Below are 15,617 nucleotides of genomic sequence, written 5' to 3'. Positions count from 1 at the left end.
TGTGTGTGTGTGTGTGTGTGTGTGTGTGTGTGTGTGTGTGTGCGTGTGTGTGCGTGTGTGTGTGTGTGTGTGTGTGTGTGTGTGTGTGTGTGTGTGTGTGTGTGTGTGTGTGTGTGTGTGTGTTGAGTTTATCAAAATGTAATTGGATAGAGACAACAAATTTGCTGTCTCGATTACAGCGACATCCCCACCCGACGGTGACTGTCAACACAACTAGACGGTCACAGCGATTTGGATCAAGTAGACTGCTACTGCATGCATACAGAAACATTCAAAGCACAAATCATGCCTATACGTGTGATAGGGTCGGGTACAGTGTGCGAAAGCCATCATTGCATCTCGACACAGCGTCATACATCGTCTTGAATAGTTTGCTCTCATGCGACACAGAATGAATTTGCTCACTATACCATCTACGTAGCAAGTACCAAGTCCGACAAACACTAGACAACATCTAACAGTTAGCAGTCTCAGCGATGCGATCCATTCCAGTAAGCCCGTACTATCAATATGCAGCGAAAACGCAAACAGAAATCCTGTTAATCAACGTGCACCTTTGTCTCAAAATTGGCTGTCGGTAACCACACCATAGAGAGGATTTATCAGAAAGTCATCATCACGCTATACATATCAACCAAAATGAATGGCCAGTTAGCAGCAAATGTAAACATGTAGCTAAAGTGTCGCACTTGCTCGCGTGGGTCCAAATAAGCGTCGTCGCTGTTGTAAACTGGTTCAGCGGCCTTGCCTCCAACGGCTTCCTGTCGTTATGAAATAGCACATTGTTTTATACGAGACACTCACAACAGAACTATACGTCCAGGAAATGGTAACCTTCGCGCCCTCGACTTCTACTTCGTCCAGTGTTTCATACGTAGCCTCTTCAACCTCGGTCACAAACAAAATTAACCACAAAAACGTATTTAACGAGTGGAAATGTGAGTTAATACTTCATTGTTGTCACTGAGCTGCAACGGTGTCTCTTTAATGTCCTGTACAAGTACACAGCAACAGTTGAGCAAACAAGACCGTTCCAGTCAGCATGCACCAAGTCGACCTGATCAAACTCGACGATATCAGGTTGCTCCGGGCGTTCACCAGGTTCCCCAGTACAATGAGGTGGAAGTGGAGTCATAGGCACTAGATAAATGGTAATTTAGTAATTAATACAGGAGAAGACACTATAAATTGCGCTGTGCACACCGTCTTCGCGCTTTACAGCATCAGCGTTTTGAAGAATGACACCACTTTCAGACATACCGCTACACAAACACAATGACGTTTCCATATAGCTAGAGAAAGATATGATAACTACAACGATTACTGATGGATCAATGAAGATCGTCAAAGAAAAGAACTAAAGGGATTGACAAAGCGGTTCGTGCATCAAGTACAAAGACAAGAGCAGCAGATGATATACGGACCAACACACCTACCGACAGACTGGCACACCAATCACACAAACAGATGACAAGCCAGTAAACTGAGAAACAAAGGCTATGCCTGGTAATCATCAGACAAAATACAGCTGACAAGTAAAAATATACAAATTTGACTACACACGCGCGCGCGCGCGCCACGCACGCACGCACGCACGCACGCATGCACACACACACATACATACATACATAACTACACTATGGAACTGTCGTGTGCTCTTACCTTTTTCGTTTAAAGGTTGATACCCTATGCCATTTTCTCCATACCAGCCACACAATGATTACACCAATCAGCAGGACCAACAACGTCACACATATGGCAACGATATGACCCGCATCAAATGAGCTTTTTGAACCAGTGGAAATCTCGCTTACACAAGCAAACCCATCCAAGAAATCTACGCACTCGTATCCCACGCCACAAGGATCTGAAGCGCATTCGTCGACGTCAGTCTCACAGAAGAATCCAGTGTAACCTGCCTGACACACACAGATGTATCCCTCATAGCTAAATGCCCTGCTCGATGATTGACAATGTGGATCAGACATATTTCCCCTGCAGGTAGCGTTGTTTCTGCAAGGCATTGAAAGGATGAAAATTCTCACAGTCAGCAGGTTACTGTACGAAACGTTCTGATCTTGAGCCAACACTTGAACATCGACCATTCCGTGATAATCATTAGAAACAGTATAGTTGAGCAAGAACTCTTTAAACACAGGAGGAGGAGTCTGTGTTGAGTCTATCAATATGTACTCAAACGGAGATGACGAATTTGCGAGTGACACCGTCTCGATTACAGCGACATCACCAACCGATGGTGACTTTATCAACACATTTAGATGGTCATCGCGATCTGGATCAAGTACTGCTATTTGTAGAGACACGGATGTGTCCTCAACTTTGTCCTGGTCCACAAGCAAATTGACAACAGCCTTTTCTTCTACTATTTGGATTTTATCTCCAATCATTGTGTTATAGTAGAGGATAGGTGCGTCTTGCTGGGGCTCGACTGTTATTCGAACGCTGCCCGTAGATGATAGCGGCTGGCCCTCTGGAAGATCCGTCTCTGTAATGGTGTAGTGGATCACAGCAGATCCATAGCAGTTAGCACAGGGAACTACCTCCAACAGTCCGTCGTCAGACAATGAAACTGCGTCAAATAAGGAAGCTCGTTCATTAGTTAGACGAAAAATAACTCTATCGTTTTCCTCATCTGTGTATATCAAGCGTACAGACAGACGATCATCTTCTTTCATCGACAGTTGAAGGCGAGAACTGGGAATTGTTGGTGCCGTGTTTACAAACTGACTACCAATTCTCGCAAGAGCAAACTGAGTAGGTTGCTCTAAATATCCGGTGCCGGTTGCACTCCTCTTTCCTCTATCTGTTTTGGTTGAGCTCCAAGTGCTACAAACCTTCATCACAAAGAAAACCATGCACCCTGTACCAATGACCAGGCGACAACAACAGAAGCAGCTAACCTGTACAGACAGCAATCCATTAGTCCAGTCGAAAAACGTTGGCCTTGGACACGAAAAACGACTGTTAATTCTCCATATACGACTGCCTGCAACAACAAAAATACCAAATCAACAAAACGACGCCACAGTAGAGAGTTAAGTCAGCGCCAATACTTGGATCCCAGAAGAGAATTTCGGGTGTTTCATCTTTCCAGCTATCACTTGCATTAAATGGTAGTTTCAACTCAAACGGACCACTAATATCACCCGGTTTTAGAGGTGACACGAAGACGCTTATGCCCAAAGACTCGTGGAACCTACAGCCAAACATCGAGAAACTTGTGCTACCAATCAATTAAATTATTTATTATCACAATACCTAGATGTAAGTCTGCGGGACGTCTCATGTCTGGTCTGTTCAGGATTCTGTATATATGACTGATATTCAATAACTGCTGACGATCCAAACTCCTTTTGTAGATCCGACCGATTTAGAACACCCATAATCACGACGCCACCATCACCTACCTCTGCAATACAACTTCAGTAATTGACAAAATCGAATATCATACGTTGCAATTACCTAGACCCTCAATCACCACACGGCTTTGATCCACCGCTTCGTCTGGCGGTGAAAGTCGAATTGAATCCATTGGTGAAGTTGGCCCAACAGCAACCTTGTCATGAGACCCTAACAATGCAAGGGATTAGTTAACGTCGACGCTTTTCAGAATATGACTACACACATACGTTTTAATGCTACTTTCGGTCCTGGAAGGGGAGACTCCTTGTGAGAGCGGCTGCGAGCTGTCCACGAGTGATACATAAAACGACCAGGCTCGACGTTGAGAAAGTTTCTATCGCGATTCTCTCTCTGAAAAGCTTTCTTCTGCACAGCTCGAACATCTGACAGATTTAAAGTTGTCTCCTGGCCAATAAGGATCTTCCCGTTTAACACTTCTGCGTGAGACGCGTTTCCCCCAACGCCAACGGTCACAGAAGGTAACAGATCGTCTCCTTCCTCCTCATACCCGACACGCCACTCTACAACATGCAATACAAACTGACACACGCGACAACGGAGACGTTTCTTGCCTCACCTATTAGCTCCACATCATCATCATCTATGCTGGTCCATGCAATTCCCAGTCTGTCACCTTTATCAGTGCAAAGTATGTCCGACACATTCAGCCATCCCTCCGAAAACGTGGTCCACACGCTCGTATTAGAAACATCCGGTGGCTCGACGTCAACTGTTATACCTTCACCGTGCCACGTGCTAAACAGTTGAGCACCGTTGTGAGTTCTAACCGACACATAATAAGTTGACTTTTGATGTAAAACAAGGTTCTCTCTCAATGCACTTGTTGCCATTCCAACCGAAGTAAATGGCTGATCATCGGATGTAAGATTAGTGGCTATAGACCACGAATACTCGACGATACCACTAATATTGTCACTGCACTCCCAGAAAGCTGCAATCGACGTGTTAGTTCCTTGATATTGTGCTGGTTCGGTCAATGACCACGATGGATCAACTTGATAGACAGCAGAGCATATGGCAGCTGTCGTGTCGATCACTACTCCATCCGACACAGAAACGGAAGCCACACCAGCAGCATTAATTACTCTCAACACAAAGTAATATACTGAAGGACGGAATGTATAGTCTGACGTTTGAACGTCATTTGACTTTTGAGTGATAATTCCAGCCGACAAAGTCAAATTAACAATTTGATAAAAGCGGACTGCCACATGACTAAAATCGCAATCAGCAAAGCAGCTGTATCGATCACATGGTTCTCTACAAGCAACACACACCGACCCCTTTCGACGAAACGGAATGACGTCACAAGTGCCGGACGGTTCTGAGCTGATGCACGACTCAATAAACAAAATGGGGCTGTCAAAGTCTCGAAACGGTTCCCCGTAGTAACAAGGATGCGATCCTACAGCTGGCAGACTCGCACGACGAATAAGAGCAAAAGAAGACGGTGGCTGAAACGGATCACCTAGAGGAGCGACAAACCCTCGGGACGTACGAACAGCAATAGAAAACGTTGTGTTGTCACTCAACTGAGGAATTCCCGTCAGCACAGATCTGAGCTCGTTGTCAACGTAAAGCTCTGCAGCCCATTCTACGGAGCCTTCTATTTGCTCTTTTCTCGTGCCTATTGCATAAGTGTGGTATTCGCTGGTAGGATCAAATCCTAACTCAACCCACTGCAATTTAGCCGCTTCTTCATCGTTCGGGAATCGGCACCAAAACAGCAGATAGAAGTCATTCTGCCCTAACCCGATTTCGGAAGCCTCACTTTCTCCCATCACCTGGAATCCAATACTCGGAGCAGCAGCATCATATTCAGTCTCACCACTTTTTGTGTCTGCAAAATCACTGTTGTTTCTATTAGTGTCCCTTCCATCCGGTAGTATAACGATAGGTTTCCTGCCGATATTAGAAGACAAATTTGAACCAGAACCAGAACCAGAGCCTGAAGCAGAACTATCTGATAAATTAAGGTTTTCAGTTGTTACGTCAGCGGTGTCTTGGACCCTCTCAGGTGCTTCTAAGTCTCCAATGGTGTTCTGTGGACCATCCCAAAGGACGACGCTTGTTAAAGTCGCCTTACCTCTAGCTGTCTTCATTTCGACCAAAAACGAGCCATCGGCCACCATACCAGAAGTGGTGTAAACAGCACCAGAGCGCAGATGCACTTTTCCTCTTTCTCTCACCCATCCAATTTTCAACCCACCCTGCTCTACACTCAATTGATCTGACGTGAACGATATGGTATCGTAAGTTGGAATGTTGCCAATCGAGCTGCCAATGTAAACCATCCAGTCTTGAAAGACCAAGTTGTTGGACATATCGTATTCTCGGCTTGGACACAAAAGTTGGTCTTCAGTGTAAGCCACAGTAAATGTAGCTTCCAGAGTGTCTAATGACGACTGAAACACTTTGTCATTCATCCAATCACTTCCGTCTTTGACTTGTCCAATAGAAGGTGGACTGATATCTACCAATACAGGTTTGGAAGACGAAATTCGCTTCGAACCAGCTCCATTCGTTGCCATCACTAATACATAGTATGGCGTCAAACTGTCTAGTGATAACTGCTTGTATACGTACGACGTAGCATTGCCAACAGATAGATAGCCAACTAATTGCTTCAATTTTCGTGTATCATCAGACTCGGAACAGCTCTCTTTGCTCCATAGTGACACCTCGTAGAGAGTGATTCCACTCTCGCTGTCGCTAAAGTCTTTCCACGTGACCGCAATTTCACTCGTCGACTGAATATACGACGCACCGAGATCTGTTTCGAATCCTGCCATCACAATGCCAAGAGTGGGAGGCGTCAAATCGATCAGAATAGGAAGAGAGGTGGACGAGATGCAACGGAGGGCTTCGTTGGTTGCTCGTACTGTAACATAGTAACTCTGATTGTGATACAAATTCAAGTTGCTGACAGTGGCCACCGTGTCGAGTCCAACATTGACAAAACGCTTTACATCAAAGAGACTGTCTACTTCATTATCTCGCCAATACGTCTTCACGCTCAGTGGACACTTGGACACGTTCACAGGATTACTAGAAATCGCCCACTCATAAAAGAGAATCGGTAGATCCGAAGAGAATCCATCCCAACGAGCAGTCAGTGAAGAAGATGAGTTACTAAACATATCCACGTGTATTGAGCCTGCAAATACTGGATTTCCATATCCAACATATATACCATTAGATGTAACCGCCGACATTGCTCCAGTCTTGCTGAATGCTCGTACAGTAAAGAAGTATTGTTGGCTAAGAGGAATCAAGTTGAGATCACGAAAAGTGACCGATCTGTTGAGACCAACGACCGTGAAAGGAACAACGTTGATCCTAGTAAGCGAATACCGATCATCAGATCCCAATGCCACCTCATATCGCACTATCTGCTGACTGGGTGACGATGATCCTGGAAGTCCAAAAGGCAACCAGGTCGCACTCAGTGCAGTGACGGATGCCTGATAGTTGGCGTCCACTCCATCATCTGCCCCATCGAACACTTGACCCGGAACCGGAGACTCGATATCGACAGTCACACCATCCGATCGTTCCACGACAGTCTCACCCAACGCGGTCACAAGTCGAACGACAACGTAGTAACGCTCTTCATTCCGGAGACTAAGCTCTTCTGCTATATCCATGAGTGAATCAACAGGTATATCAGTAAACGGCTGTACCAGCAGATCATCAACTCGATATATTGCCCAAGATAGACTCATGACGGCACATGCTACATTGTGTGACCAAGAAGCAGCAATAACGGATGTCGACGGCTGAAAGTCAATGTCTTCTTCCAAACCATCCCAAACCGACATAAAAGATTTCGAATTGATTACGACTCCATCTGAAACTGCAACGGACGATAAGCCAGCACTGTTGAATCCTCGGACGGCAACATACGCAGTTGATCCGTGACGTAACTGCAGGTGATCAATACGAACCTTCGTAGAGAGTCCCACAGATTCAAACTGTCTCATAGAAGTCGAACCCGGGTAGTCTCCGACCGCAACATCGTATCTAAGCAAAACAGTTGTCAAACTACACATAGCACAGATCAGTTTATAACAATACAAACCTAGTAACAGATGTTTCCGTGTCAATAAACTCATCCCATGTGACGTGTATCTCTGTTTCAGAGCTTTGGCACTGCACTGTACCTTGAATTGTGTTGCCTCTGCCACTTACGTAACGGTACTCATCCGAAAGATGTCGTATATTCCCAACAGTCGGTGCTGAAACATCTACAATTACCGTCGCATATACAAACGAGCTACGTTGAATGCCATTTACAGCTTCCAGAGTCACCAGATGTGATCCATTAGTGATGGAGACTTTCTCCAAAGACAACGAGCAACACGAAGCATCTGCTGGCAATAAAGAAGAAACAGCCAGCACACGGCCTTTATCAAAAGACAATGTCATACGAAAGGACACGATGCCACTCTCTAAATCATTCATGCCGTGCCAGCAACACTGTAGATCAGAAACCAAATTGGATATAGCGTTGGGACAATGTAACGGTCCCACCGAAGGTGGACTGCTATCTACAACGACACCTAAACTGGTAATCGATTGTCTGTATGTGACACGATTCTCTGCTTCAACCCACAGAAAGTGTGGCACACCGTTAGGCTGACGAATCAAATCCCCATTAGTAGTTTGAAGACCAGTAGTATAATTGACTTTTCCGCTTCGGAAATCTGTCGGAGTCGAAGAAGAAGACCAAGTATACAAAACTACCCCACTCTCCGCATCAACACCGTTCCAAATAGCATCAACAGAAGCTGCAGAGTAAACATACACCGACGAGCCGGAGCTGACGTTGCTTGCATCCACAGTCGCCAGTTGAGTAAATTGAATCTGCGGAGGTGAAGTGTCCGGAGTGACACCACTTGAAGAAGTCATGAGACTATTTCCGCATTTAGTCGTGGCCTTGACGGTTGAATATATTGTTTTTCCATTCTCTAGTTGAAACGGCACTTGACCAAAGCCACTATCGTCGCTCCCAACTACAATACCAACTCTCGAGAAAGGCTGTAGATCATCATCCAGAGGTGAAGTCCCTATAGCCCATTCGTATTTGGAAATACCACCACAACGTTTGCTAGAAAATGGCGTAAACTGAGCAGTAACAGTATCGGACTGCCGTTGAAACACGGCATCGGTCGTATCAGGACCATCCAACACAACCCCCGCAACGTCAGCCTCCACTACGACTATTGCTTTCGAAGTCAAACTCTTCGACCCCAAACCGGCTGTGTTGCGTGCCTTGACGGTCACAAAGTACAAAGGTTGCTGACTGGTTTCATCAGTTAGAGAGAGTGATAGACGATCTATGTAAGCACTCGTTCGAAATCCAACATCACGCCAACCACCACTGGCATCTGATGCTCCAACGGATGTGCCCACGGCGATCCAGTAAGAAGCTATACCACTCTCGGGATCACTACCATGCCATGATGCTTTTATTCCGTGCTTATCAGAGTGCACAACTCGGTCTAGAGCATCCATCTTCTCATCTGATCCGTCAAGATTTCCAACCACAATCCATGCGACGACCGGAGGAGTGCTGTCGACCGTCATCGGTTCACTTGTGTGGCTCACTGCAAGTTTTGCGTTATTTGTAGCTTTCACCTTTACCACATACTCGGCTCCACTCGTTAGAACCAAATTAGAGACAACGAGTCGGTTGACTGTACCATCACTGCCCTGTTTCGAAACATCCGCCCAATCTCCTTGACTTGGATAAATGGCTTGATTACTACCGTGATGTAGTTCATAGATTGCGACTTGGTACGACTTGATACCGGACTCTGGGTCCTCGTAAGCCCACGCAATGGTGATCATACTGAGATCTGCTTGAAAAAATGGAATTCCCTTGCGAGATCCTTCAAATCCAATGCTTATCAAAAGAGGCGGAGATTTATCTATGACATAACCGTTTGTGGAAACGGTTGTGCGACGTTCAGCACCGTTAACGGCAGTCAGGACACTACGAACGGTATCTCCGTGCTTTAAGCTAACCGAGGTGTCCACTGATTGTGTGTCCAGACCAACAGACCGCACTGGGTACGGAGTACCCGAGACAAAAGACTGAATTTCGTATCGATCGATGTCAGATTCGGGATCGTGAAAGCCGTTCCAGTTGCAATACGCAGCACTGTCGATATATGAGTAGACAATATCTTCTGCCGGATCTAAACCGTCCTTTACCCATCCTCTAACAGGATTGGTCATATCAACTAAAACTGTGAAACAAAAAACACAAAGATAAATAACCACTTAGCTTAATTAATGTAATTGTGTGTGTGTGTGTGTGTGTGTGTGTGTGTGTGTGTGTGTGTGTGTGTGTGTGTGTGTGTGTGACAGTGTGTGTGTGTGTGTGTGTGTGTGTGTGTGTGTGTGTGTGTGTGTGTGTGTGTGTGTGTCTGTTAAAGCCTACTTATGTGGGCCTAAAAAAGTAGAGTCGCTCATGGAGGTTGGTTACAGCTCTACTCAAAATCAGTCATCACATCGATAGTACAAACGCTCACCTCCGTCCGATGTGTCGTTGACACTTAACTGCTTGTGGCCTTGATTGTAAACTACAATGGTCGAGTAATACGAGTAAGAGTGCACCAGTGTTGCTCGAAAGCATACTTCTTTTTCCTTGTACGGGACCTTTCGAAATGCCACCACGTTGGTAAGTCCCGGAGCACTGCCCACTCCCACGTCAGCAAACTCGGCCAATCCGCTCTCCTCGTCATGGAAATTATCCCAGTTGACACAAATCGTGTTATTGACGGCAGAATAGGTTGCATCACGACCGTAATGACGACCGTCATACACGTAGCCACTCACCGGTGGCGTACGATCGATGACGAGAGGATGATGCGAATGACCAACAGCCATCAAATAGACTGAAAACGATACAACCGTGATAACGCGCGCTACACCTAGAATTACGCGGTACTGTACTCACCGTTGTCGATGGCGCGAATGCGGACCCAAGCGGGAACACCGTCTGGTACTTTGATAACAACCATCAGCATTGTCAGATTACCGTGCCTATCCCAACTGTGCAGATCCGTGTCGTGAACCGTCCTGCCCAGAGCGAAGTCTATCTCACGAACACCAGACATGGCATCACTGTTAAAATACAGTATACATTTAAACCTCAAATCATCTATACAACACGTGTACACACGCACACGCACAAGCACGCGCGCGCGCGCGCACACACACACACACACACACACACACACACACACACACACACACACACACACACACACACACACACACACACACACACACACACACACACGGGCACACACACACACACACACACGGGCACACACACACACACACACGGGCACGCGCACACACACACACAGGCACACACACACACACACGGGCACGCGCACACACACACACACACACACACACACACACACACACACACACACACACACACACACACACACACACACACACACACACACACACACACACACACACAGCAACACAATGACGCAAGTCGCATACCTCGTGTTGTACTCCAATTGCAGCAAGCGAGTATCCTCGTCGTATTTCAATCCGTGCACGGAGCGAACCTCGGGTGGAACCGTATCTACAATGTACGGCGTGCTGTGTCCGACCTCGGTCACCAACGACCCTCCAAACACAACGTTATTGACCGCCTGCACTGTTATAAAGTAGTGACCATCCGCTAGACTAATCAACTTAGTTCCAGAATGGCTCCAGTGGCGTTCGTCGTGTAAATGTGCGTGAGGATCCTCGTAATCGAAAACGTCGACCAGAAGTGGTCGCTTTCCGACCGCCCACGTGTATTTGTAAATCCCAGACTCGTCGTCGTGAAATCCTCGAAAGTTACCTACGAAATTGTAATACATTGTGATGCATTAAACGTAAAAATTATATTTTATAACATACAGCCAATAAAGTTATTGTATCTTGTGTACTTCAGATCTGAAAACGGTTCGTGACCGTTGAAGACTGTCCGAGCACCGTCGCCGTCTATGATGATTCTAAATTTGTAAAAACCAAATTGTAAAAATAGAAAAAAATTGGAACAAAAAAATTGTTACCTGTGATTAGCCCAAGGAGTAACCTCAACGCATCGCTGTACAAACGATGCTTTACACTGTGCTGCCTCGATGACGTCATACTTTACATTACCCAATTCACCGGGTAATGGCGGCGTGAAATCTAATAGCGTTCCTTTGGAAGACATCAGTTGAGAATAACCCAAAACATTTGTCACCTCGGCATTGAAATAATAGATTTCTCCGTGTGTTAGAGTCATATTTGTGTGCTCATACCAGGCGGTATATCCGACGCCAATGCGTTCAAAATTGTGAAAAGAACCGCTGACTCTTTTCTCAACCAGAGGTCCTTCGACCGCCTGCAGAATCACGCATTCGTCCGAGTGGTAGTTGTAGTCGAATGAAACGCACTGTACCCCGTATGAAAGACAGAAGTCAGCACACTTCAATGGGCTAATAACGGTAGTCGTGGCGACCGAAGGGGTAATTAGACGCCCCAGTCGGGGTTGAGCAAAGTGTCCTAGAGAGTCGCTCGCCTCGTGGTTGACTCCGACGGCTTTAAATGAGAACGGGTAGCGACCGATAACGTTTGATTGTCCTATTCCGAGTCCGACGCTTACCCAACCTGCGTTCTCTAGCTTGGAATCGTCGTGGACGACGAGAAGAGCAGATAACGTCCACGGATGACTGCTTATGTCGTGCGACTGTTCAACGCGACCTCCCGGGGGTGTCGTATCGTAAGTTGGTATAGAACATGTCGCTGATGAAGACTTTCCTTGACTATTCGACGCCGTCACTGTAAAGTAGAGAGGAACACCTGACTTCAACAAATCGGTCGACAACAGTTGCGGACCGCCCATGGTAAACTGCTTCTGTAAGTTCCGTCCACCACGATATGTGCCCACGTCCAAGATAAAAGATACGTCACTTTCGTCGTCATAAGCACTCACTTCAACTTCAAACGCTGGAGAGTTTGGAAATCGCTTGGGTAGCTGGTGTACAGTGCAGGGAACATTGCCTGTATCTGATCTTCTCCTTCTACTAACGTCATACGTCAATGAGCGAAAGTCTGGCGCACTTTCGTCCTTATCGTCTCTGCCAATAGTCAATACGTTCTTGGAGATGGTTGGCGACGTGTAACTCCATAATTCGGAAGTCCAGATGGTGAAACTGATTCTAATACACGCAAAGAAGCAGATCTTTATGTAGAGTAGGACAGAAGCATGTATAGATAATCGAACAGGCACCAAGTTTGTGTCCACAGTTCCTCTAAAGCAAAAGCAACAAATTCGGTACTAAGTTTCCTTCTTTCTACTTGCATGTTGTAACAAAGACTTACTTTACATCAAGAGGCATCTGGGCGTATCCAACAGTTGCTCGAGCAGGAAATGTAACATCAAGGATTCGACCGTGAATGCTTATTTCAACAAAGAAAATTAGAATGCCCGCACGAAGGCCACCATACAACTCGACTCCCGCATACGGAGTCACCGTAACCTATAGTATACACGAAAACACCGTAGACATCAGTCACACTGCCAAACCACAATCACCACAATAACTGATTGTATACCATTGCTTGACTTGACAAAATGCAAATGCCTAGTTGAAAGTGGACACCATAAGCTCCTCTTCCACCAATAACTATAGATGAGAAGATCGACAGTTCATTCTTATGACAGGAACTCGGGCACATGCATACTACAAGGTATATAAACTGACTTACAGAATTCGACAATAATAGGACCCATTGGAACCGTAACTTCGTCGTTAAAAAACTCTACCGATGTAGAAGAAAAGTTCCACGATGCAGACTGACAGAAATCAACTCTTTTTGCAAATTCTCCGATTGGGTCAGATAATATCATATCAACGTTATTGAGAAGCTGGTAAATACAAAAAGACGTCAACGTGCCAAGTAGGAACGGCAAGACAAGGCAGTACATACGTTTTCAAGAAGAGCACCTCTGGCCTTCGCCAACAAAGTTATAATAAATCCCTTTATCCCATTGTCGCTTAGTTCTTCCTGGAAGTCATCTAGAGTCATGGCACGAATAACTGAAATCGTTTGATCGATTATATTTCTTCCTAAAACCAAAGTGCTTTATCACTTTCATTAACAATTATAATACATTGACATCACAATCTTACGAGATCGGCAACTCGACGATTCAATCTTGAACACGGCTTCATGTACGACATCAACAGATGGTGTACACGTTCGCAACTGTTGGGAACATAGTCGAACGGTGGCTGACACTCTCGCTGAACTCGTGTTCACTAGTGCCCTGATTAACATGGCCACAGAAATGTCATTCCCAAACACATTCCCACCAACTACAACGGAGTCTTCGAACGCTGAAACGACACATACGTTTAACATCGTTTATTCCAGGAAACTAACTCCAATCATACCATAACTTATGTTAAATGTTTGCTTCCAAGAACCAAGAGATACCGTCAAAGCGCTATGACAGGGATCCACACGTACCGCAGCTCTAGCAAACTTTTTTGAAAAAATCAACGTGAGCGGCGTACAGCATGAGAAACCAAGACAGTCGTCGTCTACAGTGCAATACTGGCCGGAGATACGTTGCAGAGAGTTGCGAATGCCGGCACAAGCTACATGCAGAGATAACTCAATTATACGGGACTTCTCTGTAAGATGACCATGTCTGCTTACTCGTGTCGGGGCTCTCATTCAGTCGTCTAATCATAGTGTACCGAGTTCCTTCGGACGACTTTCTCTGACGGCGCAAGAGACTGCGTAACTTCTTGATAGACGCGGCTGTCGGATTCTGGCATGTCGGCTCATCAAAGGCTCCCTTCAATTCATTAACTAGATTCTGCAAAGCATTCAATTCTTCCTTCATTCCGTTCTTGGTAAACAAATCGAGGGTAGTTCCGACGGTCAGCGCTCCAGGATCGTAGTTTAGCAGTCTCGATTTCAAATGATTCATGAAATCGCCAAAACTCTCAAACCTATGACAATAAAATGACGACGGAATGTCAAAGAGCTGCAGGTTCGTTGCTCGTGCATATCGTTACTTACCCGTTGCTGGCAGACGCGCCAAACTCTGGACCTTTGTACTCAAATTGATCCAATCCCGGTGATGGAAAAACCTCTTTGAAAGCATTCTCGACACCATCTGAAGTAAACGCATCTTTAATGTCACCAGCAGCTCTTCCTACCTCCAGTTTCACTTTCTTCAAGCCCTCTTTCGCTTCATCCACAGCCTCGTTTACCTTACTTTTGGCATTGTTTACTGCTTCCTTGACTTTATCCCCAAGTCCTATAAACGAATTCTTCCCTCTACGAATGTCGCTGACATCTTCCTTAGCTGGTTCCGATAGCCTTCCAGATGCCAGTGTTAGACCCAGAAAAACAAGCTTGTACTCGTCACACACTTGATTCCATTTGAGATCAGGCAGTCCTATACGGTCAAGATACGGAGTGGGATCAACAGGCAAAAAATCGCCGGATGACGACTTTTCTTTCACCGTGACATGAATTGAATTTGGTTGACAAGCAGATGTAGCTACGGTACCTATCATCTGCCCAGAGAATACTTTCCGAGCCGTAGACAAAGAAGCATTAGCTACGATATCGTTCAGAATGATCAGTTTCCCATCGAAAGGTCCTCTTCCGGCAGTCACAGTCACCTGTCCACTGCCCGTAGACACAGCTGTGCCCGCAACAGGAGATACAGCCTGAAACAACAAAGTCTGCGTATTAGTTAGACAGAGAGACAGCAAATGAAGCAACAATTCTATAATATATATATATATATATATATATATATATATATATATATATATATATACATACATACATATATTGTGAGTTACTTTTGCGTTTCTGTTGACTAGAACGTCGACTCCTTTATCAAATCTGCCACCGCCGGTAGACGGAAATCCTCCACAGCTGCAGCTGCCAAAACATGGTCTCCTCTTGCGCGGAAACTGCTTGTGAAATTTCGGACCAAACACCTTGACCACAAGAGATCTAGTCCACTCGTATCTATACAGAGCGAAAACAAATACTAGTTTCCAAAAAAATGATTAGAGAACAAACTCACTTTTCTTTCATTGTAGTAAAGGCTTCTTTCACTTGACTGA

The 15,617-nt window shown here is 45.5% G+C and overlaps 2 protein-coding genes across 2 annotated transcripts; both read right to left on the bottom strand.

The window, feature by feature from the left end:
- Positions 1-332: 332 nt before the first annotated feature.
- Positions 333-12,761, bottom strand: LOC134196977 (uncharacterized). The gene is made up of 19 exons (XM_062666202.1): positions 11,541-12,761; positions 11,386-11,480; positions 10,978-11,326; positions 10,412-10,578; positions 9,984-10,349; positions 7,526-9,698; positions 4,001-7,467; positions 3,651-3,944; positions 3,484-3,591; positions 3,280-3,430; positions 3,075-3,217; positions 2,922-3,007; positions 1,663-2,855; positions 1,204-1,262; positions 1,058-1,140; positions 951-992; positions 835-888; positions 690-761; positions 333-621 (listed from the first exon to the last, which is right to left on the bottom strand). The coding sequence occupies exons 1-19, from the start codon at positions 12,356-12,358 to the stop codon at positions 562-564; spliced, it is 9,780 nt and encodes a 3,259-aa protein (XP_062522186.1). The 5' UTR covers positions 12,359-12,761; the 3' UTR covers positions 333-561.
- A 643-nt stretch (positions 12,762-13,404) lies between these two features.
- On the bottom strand, positions 13,405-15,333 carry LOC134197684 (uncharacterized). Its single transcript, XM_062667030.1, has 6 exons — positions 15,328-15,333; positions 14,551-15,209; positions 14,182-14,480; positions 13,914-14,120; positions 13,650-13,856; positions 13,405-13,586 (listed from the first exon to the last, which is right to left on the bottom strand). The coding sequence occupies exons 1-6, from the start codon at positions 15,331-15,333 to the stop codon at positions 13,405-13,407; spliced, it is 1,560 nt and encodes a 519-aa protein (XP_062523014.1).
- Positions 15,334-15,617: the final 284 nt, after the last annotated feature.

Source organism: Corticium candelabrum, chromosome 22 (genome assembly GCF_963422355.1).
Source record: "Corticium candelabrum chromosome 22, ooCorCand1.1, whole genome shotgun sequence".
Taxonomy (NCBI): domain Eukaryota; kingdom Metazoa; phylum Porifera; class Homoscleromorpha; order Homosclerophorida; family Plakinidae; genus Corticium; species Corticium candelabrum.
The sequence above is the reverse complement of the archived record's forward strand: the minus strand, read 5'-3'. Positions and strand labels throughout refer to the sequence as shown.